The following is a 19004-nucleotide window of genomic DNA, read 5'->3' as shown; positions in this document are numbered from 1 at the left end:
GGGGGGGGGGGGAGCAGACTCCAGGGTGCTACTGAGCCAGCACCTGTGTCCCCGGTCTGCCAGCCAAGCGAAGTACAGGGGTGTAGCTGTACCGTGGGGCTCATGGCCACACAGGCACAACGACAGAGCCGCCAGCACATCCCCACTGCAGCTACCAAGATGCGTAGTCCATGGGAGTTCTGGGACAGCAGACAGGTGAGGGGTCTCAAGAACCCACCACGGGCAGAAGCACGGGCAGAAGACCCAGGGCAGGAGCACACAGGACAACACGTTGGGAAGGTGGGTCCCCGGGATGCTGTCCTGGCCTATTCAACCCACGTCTTCCCGTGGCCAGCCACGCCCAGCCACGCCCACATCAGCCACGAGGCGCGGCTGTCCTCCCGAGACTGCCGGGGGTGGGGGGCGGGGAAGGGCCGCGCCGGAAGCTCCGCTCACCGTGCACTTGTGCGGCTTCTCGCCCGTGTGCCGGCGCATGTGCACCACCAGCATGTACTGCGCCTTGAAGGGCTTCTGCTCCCGCGTGCAGGCCTGCCAGCGGCACACGAACTCCTTCTTCTCCCCGTGGATGTGCTCATTGTTGATGTGCTGCCGGGGAGAAGCGCAGGGACGGCCGTGAGTCCGGCCACGCGGCGCTGCGGACCCCACCTGGCCGTGCAGACCCCCCGCCCGACAAGACCGCCGCCCGTGTGCCAGGCCACACCTCCTCATCAGCTCCCATTAGCTGCCACTAACTGCAGACCTACTGTGTGCTACTCGTCTCAGCGGCATTTCCCAAGTAGTCAGTGATCAAAGTGCCCATCTGTGATGGGCAAGGGCATCCCGCTCACCCCAGGCTGGGCTCCAGGCTCTGGTCGTGAGGAAGACGCTCTAGGCTGCAAACAGTAGGCACTAATGAACTGTAGCGAGGCAGACATGCACATGGTTGGTGCATGAGACGCTTCTCCCAAACTTGCCCCTATTGTCCTAGGAATTCCTGAATAATAACTTTTTTTTTTATCATAATGCAAACATAAAGGTATGCTCATCTCTACTTTTGACAGCAGCCTATGAGATGATGGCTCCGCCCCTTTTCAGCAAGGCCCAGATTCTTACGTGGCCCAGTAGGGCCAGGTCAACAAGGGCAGGCAGAGCTCCATTCTGACCCTGATGCTGGGCTCTGGGCTCTGAGCACTGTGCGAGGCTGTCCCTGGCACACGACGGCCCAGGAAGGTAAAGCAGGTCAGCCAAAGACAGCATGACTGATCTCGGGGCATGGCCTTGGGAGCTGGGTATCCCGGGGCAGGCGGGACCATCTCGGGGGAAGCTGGGAAGTGCAAGAACGAGAAGCCTTTCCTGGAGGAGGGGTCCCCAGATGCATCCCAGGCAGCACTGCCCTGGCCCGGGAATGGCGGACTTACTTCCCTCTTTTCCCCAGTGCCTGCCCCCACACCTTCCAGCTTCTGTCTCGGGCTCGCCACATGTGTGCCACCTCGAGTAGTTTCTCCCGTGATACGGAGCAACGGGCCACAGACGCTGTCACAGGGAACAGAGCAATCTGCCCTGAGTTGACCCTTTGGATTTTAGTCACTTGCTTTGATTATTTAACTGAAGGCTGCAGTACTCACTGGAGCAGGGTATTACTACCTCTGAGCTTAGGATGGGTGGATATGTGTGGGGCCGCCAAATTTTTATGTCCTTAGGCTTTGAGGTTGCTTTTTTATGTGGGGGAGAGTATTAGCCACTCACGCAGTGGACTGAAAAATATATTGGACCTCAAGTATTTCCTCTCCCTCTAGGGCTTCTCTCTAAAGGCCACCGGGGGAGCCTCCCTATGCCCCATCAAGGTCCCATCCTTCCCCTTCCATCTCCCTCTTGGTTCAAGGTCATGTCCTGTCTGTGTGCAGATCAGGCTGGACTTGCTTCTCCCGAGGGGGCCGGGAGGGTAGGACACTCAGGTCTTGGCTGCCTGGTCCCTCCAGCCCCATCTCCTCTCTTCTCTCTGTTCTTGGTGCTCTTCCCGCTTTCACTGCCTCCCACCCACCACCACCTCCAATGCAGTAGCTATTCGCCACTTGTGGCTTTGAGCCCTTGAAATGTGGCTGGTACCAACTGGGATGGGCTGTTTCCAAGACGGACAATAGAAAAAAAAAAAAAGATGTAAAATATCCAGTAATTCTGTTTTATATTGATTACACGTCAAAATGATCATCTTTCAGATATATTGGGTGAAATAAAATCTATTTTTCAAGTGAATTCCACCTGTTTCCTTTTACTCTTTTTAAAACGGGCGCCCAGGTTAATGTCAAGTTGCATGCGTGGCGGGCCTTTGTGGCTGGTGGTGTCCTTCTACGGGATGGTGCTGCTGTCGTTCTTTGCAAGCTGCGGGGCTGTCGGAGCGCCCGACCCAGAAAGACAGCAAGCCGCCAGGCCCACGCGCTGAGAAACAGGCCGGGCTGTCGTGCATACAAATGCCCGCGTTGGAGCGAGTTAAATCTACAGCGCTTTGAACTTCCAGGGAAATCTTATCATATTAGCCGCACTTTCCATTTTTAAAGCCTTTCAAATGATAAAAATGCTTCCTGACAATGCCTTTCATTTTTTTCTTATTGGTTTACTTAGCAACAAATTGTTAATAATCGACTGGGGGCTCCAGCTCGCCTGTGTGCCTGCCACCATCCATCTTCCCAGGGAGCGGAGAGAAAGACACAGCTGGGCCGAGGGGCCGGCTCTCTTCTCGTAGGGGCCTTCTCTTCCCGGGGCCCAGCAGAGGCGCTCCCCTACGCCCGCAGGCACAGTCCTGGGCACAGGCAGAAGCCTGCACTTCCTGCCCCTGATGCCTTTATTGGAGGAGTTTCCTCTGTGCTCTGGGCGGCCCGGTTCGCTCACCACTGAGCACACCTCTCAAGTCTGCGTCTCCACCTCTCCCTGACCCCTCCCGGCCATGAGTGCTGTCCTCTCGCTCCTTTCATCTAATCTGATCCATCCTACAACTCACAGCCCCAGTGGCCCCTTCTCCACCTCGGACGCGTTCACCCCAAGACATGGTGCAGGTTGAAAAATTACGTTCGAGTTCCAGGAGGGATCAGAGCAGCCCGGCTTCACAGGTGGTGTGTCAGCTGCAACAGGTTTGCTAGGAAATCCCGGTCTTCTACGTGAGAATTGGCGGCGGCGGTTGGGGGGGGGCGGGGGTTTGATCCCCAAAGCAAAAGAAACCTCCAGTATTTGAGAGCAACTCTTGTGACCGGATGGAGTGGGTGGTGTCCTAAATGCTGAATGCACAGGGCTGGGGAGAAGCAAGCTCCTTTGGGGAGGCTTCTAGATGGGAAGAGCGTGTGTATCTACCCTACCCAGCCATCGAGCTGCTAGTCTGGTGTGGGGCTCATCTTTACAGACTCTCAGTCCCCAAGAATTGTGTGTATATATGTGTGTGTGCAGGGGAGGGGGTGGCTGGGAGGGTTATTCTTGAAGGCAGTTTCTCTTCTGGATGGAGAAGAGAAACACTCAGGCTGGTGTGGGGAACAGGGAGGAGGAGGTGGGAGGGAACAACCACATATGAAATGCCATCCGCTACGTGCTTACGTGGGTAACCCATCTAACCCTCACCCCCTCGCAGCTTCACCTGATGCTACAGGAGGAAAAAACTGAGGCTTATGGGGGTTAAGTGACTTGTGCAGAACCACTTGGCTAGCTGTGATGTAGCCAGTTTTGAAGCCTCTGCTCTTCCCACTGCAGGCTACCCCCTGACTGCCATCACGTGAACGTTGCTGTCGAATTCTGAGTGCGGACCAAGGGACAAGACACGAAAGGCACACCCAGGTCCCATGGCCTCTCTGGTGTCCTGCCCTGTCAGGATCCAGGAATTTTTAAGCAGCCGCCTCCTGATAGGGTATCAACACCCTGTCTGCACTTATGTATACTGGGTCTCTGGGAATGGTCTCCCAGAGGAAATGACGAATTCCTTCCTTCATGGGAGGAATTTCTTCCAGGTTTCAGGGTCAGACTTGTTATGATCTTGCAGATGCTGGCTGGTTTAACTGCTCTTATTTCCCTTTTTGCACTGGCTGCTAGGAAGCTTGAAAAATAAGATACTTACCTGAATTATAGTCCAGAGCACTTAGTTTTTAGAATACGTTCTACTCCTGGCTTCATCTTATTGTTCCTTTCTCCTGAATTTCCTCATTTACTTATTTTTGTTTTGATCTCTTTTACGACGTATGTATTTATAAGTGGCCTTTTAGAAGCAGGCAGAGCCCAGATAAATAATTACGCCTCCCACTTGCAGAGGCTGCAGCCCAGGCATCTGCTGGAGCTGCCTCCTCCAGCCCCTTCTCTCCAGCAGAGGGCCCAGAAGCTCTGCCCATGGGGCAGGCTGCCGAGCTCGGAGGCTTACATGCACCAGCTGCTCCTGCGTGTCGTACTCCTTGGTGCAGTCCTCCCAGTGGCAGTTGGTCTCGTAGATGATCACCTCGGCCTCCTGCTTACAGTCATCCCTGTCCAGGTCTTCCTTGAGGTCAGCCAGCTGCTCCTGGGGGAGGAAGCAGAGCATACCCACGGTGAGCCACATCCAGCCACTTGCTCCCGACGAAAGGTCACTATCGGCCCCAGGCAATCTGTGCCAAGGGCCACACACATGCATGCATGGACGTGCACGCACACATAAGCACACACACACACACACACAGCCTCACGCACATGCATATGCATGTACACATATATGCACTCGGCCGATTTCCTGGGGCCCCTCCTTCCTCTCTCCTGCTTGCTTGTCACCACAAAAATGTCCCATCACATCCTGGGTCAACTGACTTGGCAAGGAAAGAGGAGAAGAGATGGCAGGGACTTTCGCTTCTTTGGTTTGGTTTCCCCCGGGGGAGCCGGGGTGGGCCCCATAGGATCAGGGTAAGGGCGTTTTTATTTAGAGCGTGTATGGGGAGGCAAGAGAACAGCCAACGTGCCTCTGGCCCGGCCCTTCAGACAACAGACTCTCACGTGGCCCCCTCCTCCCAGGGACACACAGCGCGCCCTGGTTCAGGCTCAGAGTAGAGTGAACGTACTGTGGCAAATTCTCCCACCGCCCCCCTTCCCTGCGACAGCTCTAGCACGTGCGGGCGTTTGTACTCGTGCACCACAGCCAGGAGAGCGGGTTCAGGGAGAGGCCACCTTGCTCTCTGTAGAGCACACAGTGACTTCGTGACAGCCAAGTCTGCACTCCAGTCTCCCCATCAGGATGGGGCCCACGTGTGTCCCATTCAAGGCGGCAAAGGGAAGGCCCCCGAGACAGGCCTTCCCCCGATCAGAGGTGCCTGGACCTCCTTTCAAAGAGCACGAAGCCTGTCACCGCCAGAAGAGACCGAGCATGTTCCCGCCGGGAGCCCCACCGTAGCTGGTGCTGACTTGGGGCTGGTCGGGGGCGGCCCCTTAGCAGGGGACATGCGGCGGGCTGTGAGCGGGGGGCGAGGGGGAGGCACACATGTGCCAGGCTGGGATGAAGGCCCAGGGAGGACCTCCACGGGATGTCAAGGACTCCCCGGCTTTCTGCTGGCTCGCTAGGCTGGCTCAGAGCAAAGCCAGGCAAAGAGGCAGATGTTAGAACGAGTTGCTTTCCATTTCAAATCATCCACAGAACAGTGGGAATATTCTGCCTTTCAGAAGAGCCCCTGGGGAAAACATTTACAGCTCTGACTAAGGGGTCCAGCCTCCCCCACAGTCAGGAGCCCCAGCCCCCACGAGCTCCAGAGACCACGAAGTGGAGGCTGCAGCTCGCCCATCAGCCTCATTACTACTGCTGAGTCCATTTCTGGGAGTGGGGAAATCGGCCTCGCGGCTCCCCGGGCTGGCCGCAGACTCAGGCCCCTGAACGACCGTCCACTGGAGCTGCTAAGGGCTCCTCTCAGAGGACCTTCTGGTTGTTTCTCAGAGTGCTTTTCAATTAATGCACTTGCCTTGACAAGGCAAAAAATCATACGTGGTTTCCTAAGTCCATGGGCAGGCACGCGGTCCATATTACAAGGAAGGTGCGGAGCACCCCAGCCCCGGACCTATAGCCGGGTCTGTGGGGCTGTGGCCTCCTGCATCTGCTCTGCATGGTCAGAAAGCCTGCAAACTGACTTCTTATTTCATAAGCCGCATGTTCTGCTCATTTCCAAGAAGACTCTCGAACGACCTGCCAGATGGACGTGTGAGCGCAAGATGGCAGAGGGGCTGAGGGTGCGCTCAGGCCTCCAGATGGAGCTGGGCATCATCCTGGCCCACGGTTTGGAGGGCTTAAGCAGAGTGGGGATTCATTATGCTGCGCTGCCTGCCACGGCGAAGCACGCCCATCCACCTTGCAAATGAGCCAGGTCACTGAATCAGGACACTGAGCGACATGGTGACAACCTCTCGTGATAAACGGCTTTCCTTCCACTGACACGTTTGAGAAGCCAGGCCGGGCAGGAAGGAGGGCTTTGTGCTGCCTTTCTGGGTTAGAGGGGTAGGGCAGGGGCTCCCGGGGGCTCAGCGCCTGTCCTCGCCACTACGGCATGTTTATCTCCCCTGGATATGTGCTGTCCTCATCAATTTCAATGGCCCCCGATGATGGCCGACCTCATGGAAACCATGCATCATGCCGAGATGCTTTGGTGTCAGCGAGCGGAGAAGAATTTGTCACCAACTCCTCTGTTTGTCTGACAATAACAGGACCCAATATTTCATAAAAATTAAGTGCCCAGAGCATGCCTGATGGTTTACAGGTTTGATAAAGGATGGTCTGGCAGATGTAGGGGAGACGGGGACAGGAGGTCCCTTGCATCCTTGGTGTCAAAGCTGGTGACTCTGGAGTAACAGATGGAGATCATGCCATGGTAAGAGGCCTGGGGGTGGGGGCGGGAGGCTCACCCGTGGGGTCAGCAGTCGTCACACCAAGCCCTTCTCTATGACAGGCCTTTGCTCCAAGACCTGAGCCTGTCTCTGCCTGCTGTCTCAGAGTGTCCGAATAAGTGGCAGGATCTCCAAAGGGACCTGAACAGGGGTTTCGGCCCCACAACAGACCAGTCCCGGGCTCTGGGTTTCTCCATTCCTCACCTGCCTGCCAAGAATCCTCTTCCTTTCCTTCCCTCCTCACCATGCCACTCACTCCCTCAAATGTGTATTGAGTCATTAGAAAATATTGGCACCCAGGCACCTGGGTGGCTCAGTCGATCAGGTCATGATCTCAGGGTCATGAGATCGAGCTCCACATTGGGCTCTCCGCTCCGTGCGAGGTCTGCTTAAGATTTTCTCCCTCTCCCTCTCTCTCTGCCCCCGTCCCCTACATGCACATGTGTTCTTTCTCTCAAATAAATAAATAAAATTTTAAAAGAAAAAAAGAAAATATAATTTCATAGAGACTCGGCACCAGTCCCTGTGCAAACCCCGGGGCTGTGGAGCCCAGTTAGGCACTTCTCCCAAGTGCCGCCTCTCCAAAGTGCAGGGCGGGTGGCAGGAAAGAAGGCCTAGAAGTTGGGGGGGGGCAGTGACGCTCTGGGCAGAGGCGAGTCCTGTCATCCAGGAGGGTTAGGAAAGCGTGCAGAGACAGTGAGGGGGATGGGGTGGGGTGGAGTTCCAAGGAGGAGGAGCAACGGGACAGGGGCCACAACCTCACAAGTGACTGAGTGTGACTAGGGCTTGTGTGAGGTGCTGGGTGGAGACGGCTGCAGCCCCAGGCATCCATCCGTCCATCCATCCATCCATCCATCCATCCGTCCGTCCATCCATCCATCCATCCTTCCACGAGACACGTGTTTGATGAGCATGTGACGTGCGGGGTGCTGGGGACACAGCTCGGGTCCTCCCTGAGCTCACGGTGTACCCTCCCTCTCTGGTTTGCTCGTTCACGCAGGCAGTGGTCCATTCATCCATTTGCCACCAGAGCTGAGGTCCCAGGTCCGCTGACCCAGCCGGAGGCCAGCCAGGCCAGCCAGCAAGTTACCTGCGTCAGGGTCAGTGGGGAGGCTGGCCGCAGGCCCTCGGCCTCTGTCTTGACCTTGCTGCGCTTATGAATGACGATGGGGTTGACGGTGCTGCTCACGGCTGACTCGCTGCTCGGCTTGTTCTGAGGGAGGAGTGCAGGAGAGCCGGTCACACAGGGGCAGGGCGAGGACACCCCAACTTCTGTTTGGACTTTACCTCTGGGTCCTCTCCACATGGACTGGGCCAACATCGGTGTTTGAAGTTTCAGAAGCTGGCTCCCCCTACTTGGTCCTCTGGCCAGGGGCACAGCCAGGGAAAGCCCAGAGTCGGCCTTCCAAGCCCCGCCTCCACAGGAATGGAAAAGAAACCCTCTCTTTGGGAGATGCTGGGCACCATCGCTTCTGTTCCAACAGCCTCAACTGCTCAGCCCTCCGAAGCATGAGAGCAGGGGCAGCTCGGGGTCTGTGGAGAACAGGGCCGGGCCAGCCCAGGGAGCAGGAAAGAAGGGCCTGCTGCTCAGGAGAAGGGGGCCAGAGGCACAGTGGCGGGTGGAGACGAGGGCTGACAGCCACTGTCTGGGGGCAGGCACTAGGCGGCTGCCTGGAGCCCTGGGGTAGAGACGGAGGGCAGCCTGGAAGAGGTTTTTCGGGACAGGGTGGAGTCTCGCCTTCCTCCCAGCACGTGGTCACGTCTGGGCTGTGCCCTGCCAGGTGGCCGGCCTGGGCGGTCACTCCACCTTAAGAAGTGTCATCGTGAGTGCTAACCAGGATCGGGTCCACACGGGGCTCTGGACACAGAAGCTCACGCATGTGCACAAGGAGCCAATTGGGCAGCAGGCCCCACTCGGCACACGCGTCAGCCCGGCTGAAGGAGCTTTCAGCGAGTCAGGCTCCAAAACACAGTCGGACTGATTCCAAAGCCTATGCTTCTGTGTTCTCCAATACCATCTCTATAATTCTGCCAGATGGGGCTTTCCTCAGCAGATACTAACGGCACCCATTGCGTGCCAGACGCCATACTAGCACGGCCCCACCACATCAAAGGCCGGCTGGCAAGGTCAAGTAAGACGGTTTTTTGTAAACCTAGCTCTTAGCCTAAACCGTCCCTAGTACTCTGTCTACCAGACTCTGACTTCTAGCCTTTCTCTGTCTACTCATTACGTTGATTAGACAGGCAACTGCAGAACTTTTCGGCTGGGTACTCGCCAAGGTAACGTGAGGGGGTCAGGACCCAGCCCAGGTCTCCTTTGGATCCCTTGGCCGCTGCCCAGCAGACATCCCACCAGCCAGACCGGTGCCCAGAGGACTTCCACAAGTTCCCAGCATGAGAGGGCAACGATCAGCCCTCGTGGGGTCCCAAGAGCCCGGTGACCCGCCCTGTGCTCCCTGCACCTATCTACCTGGGTGACGTCACTCAGACAGTTGCCGCTGCTGCTGAGCTGGGTGGGCGTGGCGTTGATGGAGGCGAGGGGCATGGGCTGCTGGGCCAAGAAGGTGGGCGAGGGCTGGATCAAGGGTGGAGTGTGTCCGAAGGCCGAGCCCAGACCCCTCTGCTGGCTCAGGATCTGCTGGTAGGCCACCGGGTTGATGGGGTGGGGGAAGGTGAAGGCAGGGCTGCAAAGAAGAGCGCACAAGTCAGGAACGGAGGCGGGGGAAGACAAGACCCTGCCAGGGACTAGGAGGCGAGTATGGCTCATCTCTCTGCCAGCAGGGCTTCACTTTGTTGGGGAACCAGCAGCGGCTCCCCACGGTCTGCCCTCTCAGGCCTCCCCTTCTGCGCTCACCCTTGGGCCCTGCCCCACGACACAGCCTTCCCTCCAGCAGGCTGGGCCCCAGGAGGAGCAAGGCATCTCATCCCCACACCCGGGCCCTTCACCGCTCTGACACCTGAGATGCACCCCTGTATCATCACTCCCGGACTATCTGAACCTCGCTGGGCCCCTGAGGCTGGTCCTGATGCCCCCTTGTCCAGGAAGAGTGCCCTGGGCCCTCTGGCTCACATGGTCCCCTTTATCCTTTCACTTCGATTGCACCTCAGGCCCCTTCCTGTCATCTGCATATGGGCCATTCTCTCCAGAACAGGAAACTGAGGAATAATGGTGACCTCGGAGGCTAAGCCATACAAGACGGGTGGCTTGTGGCTTCCTCCTTGCTCTCTCCTGCACCACTCACTCTGGGGGCGGGGGAGGGGAGCCAGCGGCCACGGAGGGAGGACCCTCAAGCAGCCTTGCGGAGAGGCCCCCATAACGAGAACTAGGGCTACTGCCAATGGCCATGTGAGTGAGCCACCTTGACATGAGTTCAGACAAGGTGGTTGTGGGGGGCGGGGGGGCATACATTCACACACAAGGTCGAATGGTGTCCGTGAGGTTTGGGTACGCCGTGCTGTGACCACGGCAGGAGGCCTGCTGCCAGCCCAGAGACCAGCGGGACCCAAGTCAGTGTCACACCTTGTGCGGTCCCCAGCAGTGGCCAACAGCCGTGGCCGCTCCATGACACCTGCTGAAATACTAAGAAAGCCACCTTTGGTTCCACTATGGAATCTTCCATGCCAGGCCCAGTAAACGTCACTTTTCACAACAGAGAAATGTATTTGGGGGCTGAATGTGCACATGGAGCCAGACTCAACTGTTGGCGCATTTCCACGTGCTCGTTAGTGGTTTTGAATTCCTGAACCAGTTGCAAGCGCGCTGACTCACCAATGTGTCAAGTCCTGTCTGTCTCCTTGGGATGAAAGCGTGGCCCCTCCCCACGCGGCCCCCAGCCCACCTCCCAATTCTCAGCCACCCGCTCATGGGTGGGACTCACCTGAGGGCGCCTGCCGACAGGTGCCCGTAGGAGCCGCTGGCGGCGGAACTGCTCCGGGAGTTGTTGATGTAGGCCACCAGCGAGTTGGGGGAGGTCCGGATCATCCGCTGCAGGTCTAGGCTGGCGTCCGAGAGCGGGGAGATGGACAGCGCCCGCTTGCGGCTCAGGCGGGGCGTCACCCGTGGGCTGGAGAAACGCGACACTGTGGGGACAGCCAACCCCAGGCGTCACTGTGCTTGTAGGGGGATGGAATCGGGGGAGGGGGACCGGGAGGTGGGGGACGGCGGGAAGAGCCTTTGAGGATGGTCTAATGAGAACCGAGGCTCTGCCACTTTCCAGCAGGGTGCTCTTGAGCTAGGGACCTAACCTGTCTCAAACTCAGTTTGCTTCTCTGCAGAAAGGGACTCATCCCCGTACAGTGTGGTGAGGCTGGGAGAAACGCAGGTCAGCGCTTGGGTGAGAGGACACGCTCACTGAACGTAAATTAGCGCCTTTCCTATCCGTTTTGCCGAGAGCAGGACTGGATTGGGCAGCGCCTTGGGCATGGCAGCAAAGTACACCAATCATAAAGGTCGAACGGCTTGGTGGCCTCTCACCGAGCGACCCACCCGTGAAACCAGCACCAGGTCAGGAAACAGCAAGGCCGGCGCCTTTGCAGAAACCCCCCAGTGGCAGCCCGTGTCCTGGCTTCTGGAGTTTCCTGAGACTTCGGGAACCTGTCACCTTCAACACTCACGATGCGCAGGCATACCCCCACCCCACCCCTTGCAGGAGCTCTCACCCCTCACCTATACAGAACTGCGGGAAGGGAGGACAGTCCACCCCAGACAGGGCTCCCTTCACCCTGGGGTCACACTCTCCTGCCATGGCTCCAGACTGCTCTCCTGTACAGCCACCCCTCCCCCCCCCCAAGTCAGGGCTCTAGTTCTTTCCTCTGGACAAACAGTGGCCTAGAAATGGTCTGACAGCATAACGGGGCAACTTCCACATGCCAGTTCCTGCCCTGTCCAGACCCTCCCTGAACTCTGGTTTCTTCTTTGGGAAAGGCTTTCCTGGTTCCGACCTCCAGGGCCATGGTGAGGAGGAGAGCAGGTAATGTGTGCGAGCAGCACCGGCCCCACAGCAGGGGCGCCCAAATGCATGGCCATAGCTCTGAGTTTCTGGATACTTGCATGACACCTCTTTTCCGTGCCTCTTCAGTGGCCTCCGGGCTCCCTTTGGGCTGGAGGGGTGGCCTGTATACAGCTCTAGAGGCTGCCGATGCTCGGCTGTTCCTGGGCTCGTGTTGCCCGCCTTCTTCCCTTCTGTCTGCTCAGCACTGTTTGGACCCCACAGATCCCCCTCCTCCAGGGAGGCGGCAGGTTACCCTGGCAGCAGGGCTGATGGCCTCTGGATCTCTGAGCCCCCATCTCCATGCCAGGCAGCCCCTGAGAAGGCTCAGGGCATACTGAACCTGTGTGAGTGCACAGAGCCCGCGGCTACACCTGCAGAAGCTTCAGCAGAGCCCCGGCCCCACTGCCTCAGACCCTGACGTTCCCCTAGCCTCTCCACTGCTGGGCCCTGGGGGCACCCATGCCCGGCGCTCCCCCAGCCGCTCACACTTGGCTGTCAACCCTGGGAAGCCCCTGTCCTCCTGGGCCACTGGGATAAACACCCTCCGAGGCTGTGCAGAGGAGACGAAGCCCCAGAAGCTGGCTGAAAGGTAGCTCGAGGTCACTACGGGTATCCTGCAGGGCTGAGCTCAGCGGGCACCCACCACCCACACAGCAGCAGAGAGGGAACCAGGGAACCCGGGAGTTGGCCTGATGCCTCCCCATCCTCACCCCCTTCACAACCGAGTCTGCCCCCGAAGCTGCACACAGGTCCCCTTTCTCCCACCTTCCCCCAGCTCCCTCCAGCCCACCACTAACCCTGGTCATCCTCAGCCCTTAGCTAATTGCTCTGTGGATGGCACATTCCTCACTGCAGCCTGGAGAGCTGTGTAAATTGAATCCTGTCCCTGTGCCCCCTGCCCCCCACTTCTCCAAAGCTCCCCAGTGCTATTAGGAAAAAGGCCCAAATCTTCAGGGTGGCTTTCTTGGCAGCCCTGTCGGTGTCCCCTGCCCACCTCTCCAGCTTCATCCTGCCCACGTCCCACGCTTTGCTCCAGCCACCTTCCAGCTCCCCCCTCAGGTCACCTGCCTTCCCTTCCTGCACAGGGCCTTTGCACATGCACATTCCTCTGCCTAAAGTTCTCCTCCCGCCTCTCTGTGCTCAGGCCTCAGAAGTTTACCACTTGCCCAGAGAAAGCATCCTGACATCCTCTGGTTGGGAAGGTCCCCCCCACCCCAATCCAAACAGGTGTCCCATTGGCCAGCCTGCATCTGCTGGTGTGGTTTTCCGATCGCTTCTGGCTCTCCTGCCTTCACGCATGAGGGATTTGGGTCCTGTCCCCTTCACTGTTACCTGCATGCACAGACAGCGGGCTCAGCAGTGAGCCCAAGTGCGAGACGGTGACGGCTGAGCCCCTGGCACGGGCACGGTGTGGTGAGGGACAGTGGAATCACAGCCTCGGAGAGTCAATATTTACGGACCGCCCGGAAGGTGCTAGATACTGTTCCAAGCACTCAAATATATTAACTTGTTTAATCTCTGAAATATTAAATAGCGCAAACTGCCCTAGAAGGAAGGGGCTATTATCACTCTCATTTTACGAATGACAAAGCAAGTGGCTTGCCCATGGCCGCGCAGCCAGGGCAAGTACAGAAACGGACTGGAGATCAGGCAGTTGGCCGGCAGACCATGCAGCACACCGCCTCTGCCCAGGGTGAGGGGGAGAGGCATTTGCGGGGAAGGATGTCCTGGAGGGGTGGGGGCTGGGCCGCACAGACACACATACACACCATGTGGGGACACACAGCGGCGCTAGCGGCCATACCGAACCCAACACTTCACGCTTGCCCTTGGAGCCCATGCCTCAGCCTCCTGAGCCTCTCTTTGCCCATCTGTACAGTGGGGGCAGTGCAGTGTGGCTCACTGGGTTATTGTGAGGACCACCCGGAGAGCACGGAAGTGCCTAAAACCCAGACCTTCTAAAATGGAACTGAGAGTTCACGTAGCTTCCTTAGGGGCTAGGAGGATGGTTCCGCTGGGCAGGGTGAGCCTAACGCTACCACTGGAGTCAAGGACAGCACGTCTAGAAAACACGATTGGGCCACACAGCAGCACGCCTGTCACTAAAGTATTCACTCATCCGTCCATTCACTCGGGCTCGTTTAGGCTTCTTTGTTCCTATTCACTGAGTTCACCCCTTGTCAGTCCTCACTTCGAAGGCAAATCAAAGATGCAAAAGTGAATCTTCCCAAAGATTCCTATTACTTAACAGACTGAGGCAAATGGAGAAATACGAGGTGGGAGGGAAGATCTAACATCGTATACAGGAAGAAATACACTCGTCTGTGTGATACACTTTTTAAAAAAGATTTTGCTGCTTATATTTGGATTCCCACCCTCTCCTGCGCCCCTAACAAGAGGAAACAGGCCAAATCTGACAGTGACATTCGTCTCTGTTATTCCCACCCCTCAGGGGAAATATGTTTATTAATGCGCCTCTTCCCTTGATAAATTACTAAATAGAAAGAAAATCCTGGCACTCATTTCCTGTGGCTTCGCCGGTGATTTATGACCGGGGACTGGCAGAGCCGTGCCGTCCATTCATCTGTGGATGAGTCTGTGCTGATTTCTGTCAGCCGCCGGGTGACCGGATACTAGCCGGCCCTCACCTGGGCAGACGCCGCCCGATTCGCCCCACTCCTGTTGCCGCCGGCACCGGGACCCTGCTTCAACCACTAGGTCTTTCGTTTGCTCATTCGTGTGTTAGTTCGTTCACCCATCAGTCCCCTGTCAATGTTGACGGTATGCCAGGCGTGGGGCTGGTCACTACGGGGGCCGCGAGCAGGGAGGACCCTCAGCCCCGGGCTTCCGTGAAGGTCACCGTCCAGGTGAGTGATAAAAGCAGTAACCACAGTACTAGGCAGGGTTTGCTGGGTGCCTGGGATTGCCTTAGCTAAGTCCAGCATGCTCAGGGACATTGCTGCTTTCCCGGGGGCAGCCAGGAAGGGCAGGAGAGTTGAGAACAGGCCCCGGGCCCAGGCAGACCACGCTCTGATCCTGCCTGACTGCTCTGGACTGGGTGGCCTTGTGCGAGCCGCTGGCCCTCCCCAAGCTGGTTCCTCACCTGCAAGATGGGCCCACAGGACCCACCTCGGGGCTGCTATTGGCTAGTGAGCAGCATACCACCCACGCTCCGGGTGGACGTCCCAAGGACCCAGGAACCTGGGCTGAGGGCAGCAGGAGGGATGCAGGGACCTGTCTCTACAGGACCTGGGGAGGACAGGCATGGGGCCGGTGGTGGAGAGAGCTGTGTCCCAGCACGACGTCCCAGGAGCCTTCTCTGGGCCAGACGTTGTCCTGAGCATGCGACTGGGACACGCCTCCCCTGGGGACAGCGGAACACAGTCTCGTGGCCTGGCTCGTGGGCTCTGAATCGTCACTGGTTCCGGAGCATTCCTGCACAGCCCTGCCCCGGCCACTATCTTCCGGACTAACTGAGGAAATGCTCAAGGAAACCCAGCTGGAGGACCTTGACCTGCCCCACACTTAGCTGCCCACAGCCCCCTCACCCCCTCTTACGTGGGAAGTGAGAACATCTAGACTTTGGAGCCCAGAGGCTGACCATTTCCTAGTTCTGTGATGCGGACAAAGAAACTTCGGGCTCAGGGCCTCTGGTTCCTGGCCCGTAGGGTGACTTCGTAGCGCCGGTCTCCCAGGACTGTGGGTGCAGGCTCACCAGACGAGCTATATACACCATTCGGCCGGGGCCTGCACCCGCACGGCAGTCCTGCCCCTCTGGGCCCCGTGGCCTGGTCTCCTCTGCCTCAGTCTCCCTCCTGTCTGCAGGCTGGGCACGGACTCCCTGCCCGACTGATGCCTCCGACAGTCCCTCCGGCAGCTCCTCCCGCCTCTCTGTGGTGTGATCAATGTAATTGGTTTCTGAAAACCCCCTTGGACCCGCAGGCGGCATAAAGAACGGGCGTCAGAACGGAGGTGACATCCAAGTCAAATTAGTGTCAATATGACAATAAAATATACAGCTCAGAGGAAATATGGGCTGTAAACAGACAACATTTCAATCGGAAACATTTCAATCTTCTCAATGCAGTGGGAGGACGTGGGGGTGGGGCTGTGGCGGCTACCATTCTGCTGTTAAATCACCAATATTCAACAGCATAAAACAAGAAGATTCCATTTTAAGGCCCTGGTGACAGCCAGTGAATTCGCCACCCTCCAGAGAACGGGGAGGCAGAGTGATAGCCTTGGACTCCCTGACCGGTTATCCATTACCTCCCCGAGCGGCATCACTTCCCTCTCTTCCTGCTATCAATCAGCCTCCTTTAAAAACAGGAGGCGACGGGCCTTCATCGACCACCAGGAAGCTGGGAAGCCCGTGGCAAGGGAGGGACACGGGAGATGCCCTGGGTCCTGCCTGCGACCCTGCCCCGTGCCCTGGGAGGAGGGCAGGGCTGGGATCTGCGCACCAGCAAGAGGCCCATCAGAGGCCTCTCTGCCCCTTGCCTTTCCCCAGCCCCATGGGGTTTTCTTCAATGTAGGATGCATACTCGACCCACAGGAGGTTATTTTAGGCCTATAGAGACAGGGACACGGACGTCTTCCTCAGATATGATCAGGTTTCCCATATGAGGAAAAAAATACTAATCCTATTTTAAGATCTATTTATTTAACCCCAAAGGTGAGTGTATTAAAAATATACCATTACATAAAGAATCGTGCCGATGGCACTCGGCTCAGGTAAAAACAGTGTTGGTGGTTTACCAGCAAGAGGGCTGGGGACACCTGCCCTGATGGGTGTGGACCCAGGTGGCTTTCCTATACCTTCTATGCAGGTCACCCACACAGTCCAGCAGACCTGGTCTCCACACCCCAGCTTGACATTCAAAGCCTCTGGAAAGTTCTCTCCTCTTGGAACGTGAAGGGAGGGAGCTGAAGAAGGAGGCTGGGGTAGGTGGGGTGGCCTGAGGATGGATATTCTGTGTCTTGTCAAGAAGCACCATGAGGGCATGACTTGGCATGCCAAGCATTGCTGCATCCCTGGCACCTAGAACCATGCCTGGCACATAAGACGTGCTCAAGAAATACCCTCAGAATGAATGAGAGAGGAAGGAAGAGAGAGAGGGTAGGGCTAGTCTCTTCAACCTCCCACAAGCTCTTGAGGCCCCCTGCACCTGCACAGACCTTACGTGTTCATGGCCATGTTTATGGGAGGCTTCCTAACGTGAACACACACATCCTCAGAGTCTCAGGACCCTTCCACAGGTGGGCTCTGAGCCGGCACAATTCTCTCTGGGAGAAGCTGAGCAAAAAGAAACTCGATGGGAAGGTCTATCCCCAGACCCATGCAGCTGGGAGCAGCACAGAGCCCTGGAGCTGGTGGGTTCTCCCTGCTCCCCAGTTTAGAGGAGGGGAGAGGCTGGGGACAGCCCAGAGGCAGGCCTGGGCATTCTCTCAGGGATGCATGGGAATGAAACACCCACGTGGGCATCAGAGCTGCACAGAAATGCCTAAGACATTTTTAAAAGCGGAAGCAAAGTTTCTGGTTGTAGTTCAAACCGGTTTGAAAAGAAAAACTGTATTAAGTCATGACACATACAGGATATCTTGTCAGACTACTCTTGATTTGCTTGGATCGTAAGTGACTGGGACCAAAGGAAAAGAATCATCTGTTCCTGAAATCCTTCAGGGTTCAGAAAAATCCCCCAGCCCCACCCCATGCCTCAGCCCACGAAACCGATATGCCTGCTTGGGCCCACGATAGACGCTTCCCTCTGTACCCTGGAGCCAATCACGTTCCCAAGAGGAGAGGTGGAGAAAGGATCGTGGGTGGGTGTGATGAGTCCGACGTGAGCTGGACGCTCTCACGCCCACTGGTGAGCTCATCTCCCGGTGCTCCGGCTCAGCCCCAGAGGCTGCCAAATGCTAAGCGCCCCTGAGAACAAAGCGGCCTGTTTTCCCAGCCACCTCCCCGGCTCCCTGCAAGCCGGCAGCTGCTTGCCAGACTGTCTTCCCCAATCAGTTTCCATGTTTCTATCCTAGGTTTTATTTTTGTCACCACCACTCACTCACTCAGTCACTCTGCAAACACGGAGGCCTGCCCCATTGGCAGCCAAGCTCCCGGACGTGGAGGGCTCCCCAGTTTGTTAACAGAGAAGCAGCACCCAGTGGGAGGAAAGGGCGGGAGCGCGAGCAGAGCTGATGCGGTTGGATTCGGGTGCAGGGCCGAGCTGGGCAAGGCTGGAGGGAGTGGCACTGCAGGCAGAAGGAGCCCGGCCATTGTCCGGGTGGCTGCAGATGGAGTGGGGCGGTGGGGGGCGGTGTGCAAGGTGGGGGAGACGAGGCTGGAGGGGAAGGCCACTTAAGCCAGAGTATAAAGGCTGAATCTTGCCCTGAGGGTGACGGGAGCCACAGGCGTGCAGAATGGCGGAGGGGATGAAGATCCCCGCGAGGCAGCTTGGAGGCGGAGGGAGCCTGAGCTGAACGGCAGTGCAGGGAGGGTGGCAAGTCATAGACGGCTGGGACGGTTGACAAGTCAGGTGTGGCAGGCCTGGGGCTGGGACCGATGGGAGGCATGGGGCAGTGGCCAGGAGGAGTCATGGCATTGGGCTAAGCACGGGGTGGACAGAGACAAGAGGGGAAGATGCGGAAGAGGGAAAAGGCTACTCACGGAAAGAGACTGGAACGAGTACTGACTGAGCAGCCGAGTCAGGCACTGAGCCAAGTGCACACACGCGATCTTACTCAATAGCGAGTCTCACTCAACCTGTGCGCGGGGCTGGGACTCGCCGTCCTGACCCCATCCAGTGTCCCCACCACCTTGGGCCAGTTCCCACAGTGGGGACACACACAGAGGTGGTGCTGGCCTAGACGCGCCTGCGGCTCACTACCCAAACTTCCTTCCCAAGGCCATCCCTCCAGGCACCCCGCTCCGGGGAGGCTGCTCTGGGTGGAGCTGGAACTCATCGGGCCCTGCAGGCCCTCCCCTGAGGCCACGGCTCTCGGGGCGTCAGACATGTGGTACTGCGGGCCTTGAAACCCCAACTCACTTGCTCCCGGTTTGCTCCTCTGAAAGTAGAGATAGTAATTCCAGCCTCAGAAGGTGGCTGAGGGGTCACAGGGGAGAATGCATGGAAATGCACAGGATAGAGACAGGCGCACAGCAGGTGCTCATGTCTGCTG

At 57.6% G+C, this 19004-nt stretch overlaps 1 protein-coding gene across 1 annotated transcript in view; it reads right to left on the bottom strand.

Annotated features, from left to right (window-relative positions):
- The window catches only part of GLI2 (GLI family zinc finger 2), a 185492-nt gene that overhangs the window by 13930 nt on the left and 152558 nt on the right, over positions 1 to 19004 (bottom strand). The window contains 5 exon segments of the mRNA XM_040619040.1: positions 436 to 585; positions 4370 to 4504; positions 7928 to 8050; positions 9308 to 9521; positions 10716 to 10917. Coding sequence (XP_040474974.1) covers positions 436 to 585; positions 4370 to 4504; positions 7928 to 8050; positions 9308 to 9521; positions 10716 to 10917 — 824 coding nt within the window.

The sequence above is a fragment of the Ursus maritimus genome, unplaced genomic scaffold (genome assembly GCF_017311325.1).
Source record: "Ursus maritimus isolate PB19 unplaced genomic scaffold, ASM1731132v1 scaffold_1, whole genome shotgun sequence".
NCBI lineage: Eukaryota > Metazoa > Chordata > Mammalia > Carnivora > Ursidae > Ursus > Ursus maritimus.
The sequence above is the reverse complement of the archived record's forward strand: the minus strand, read 5'-3'. Positions and strand labels throughout refer to the sequence as shown.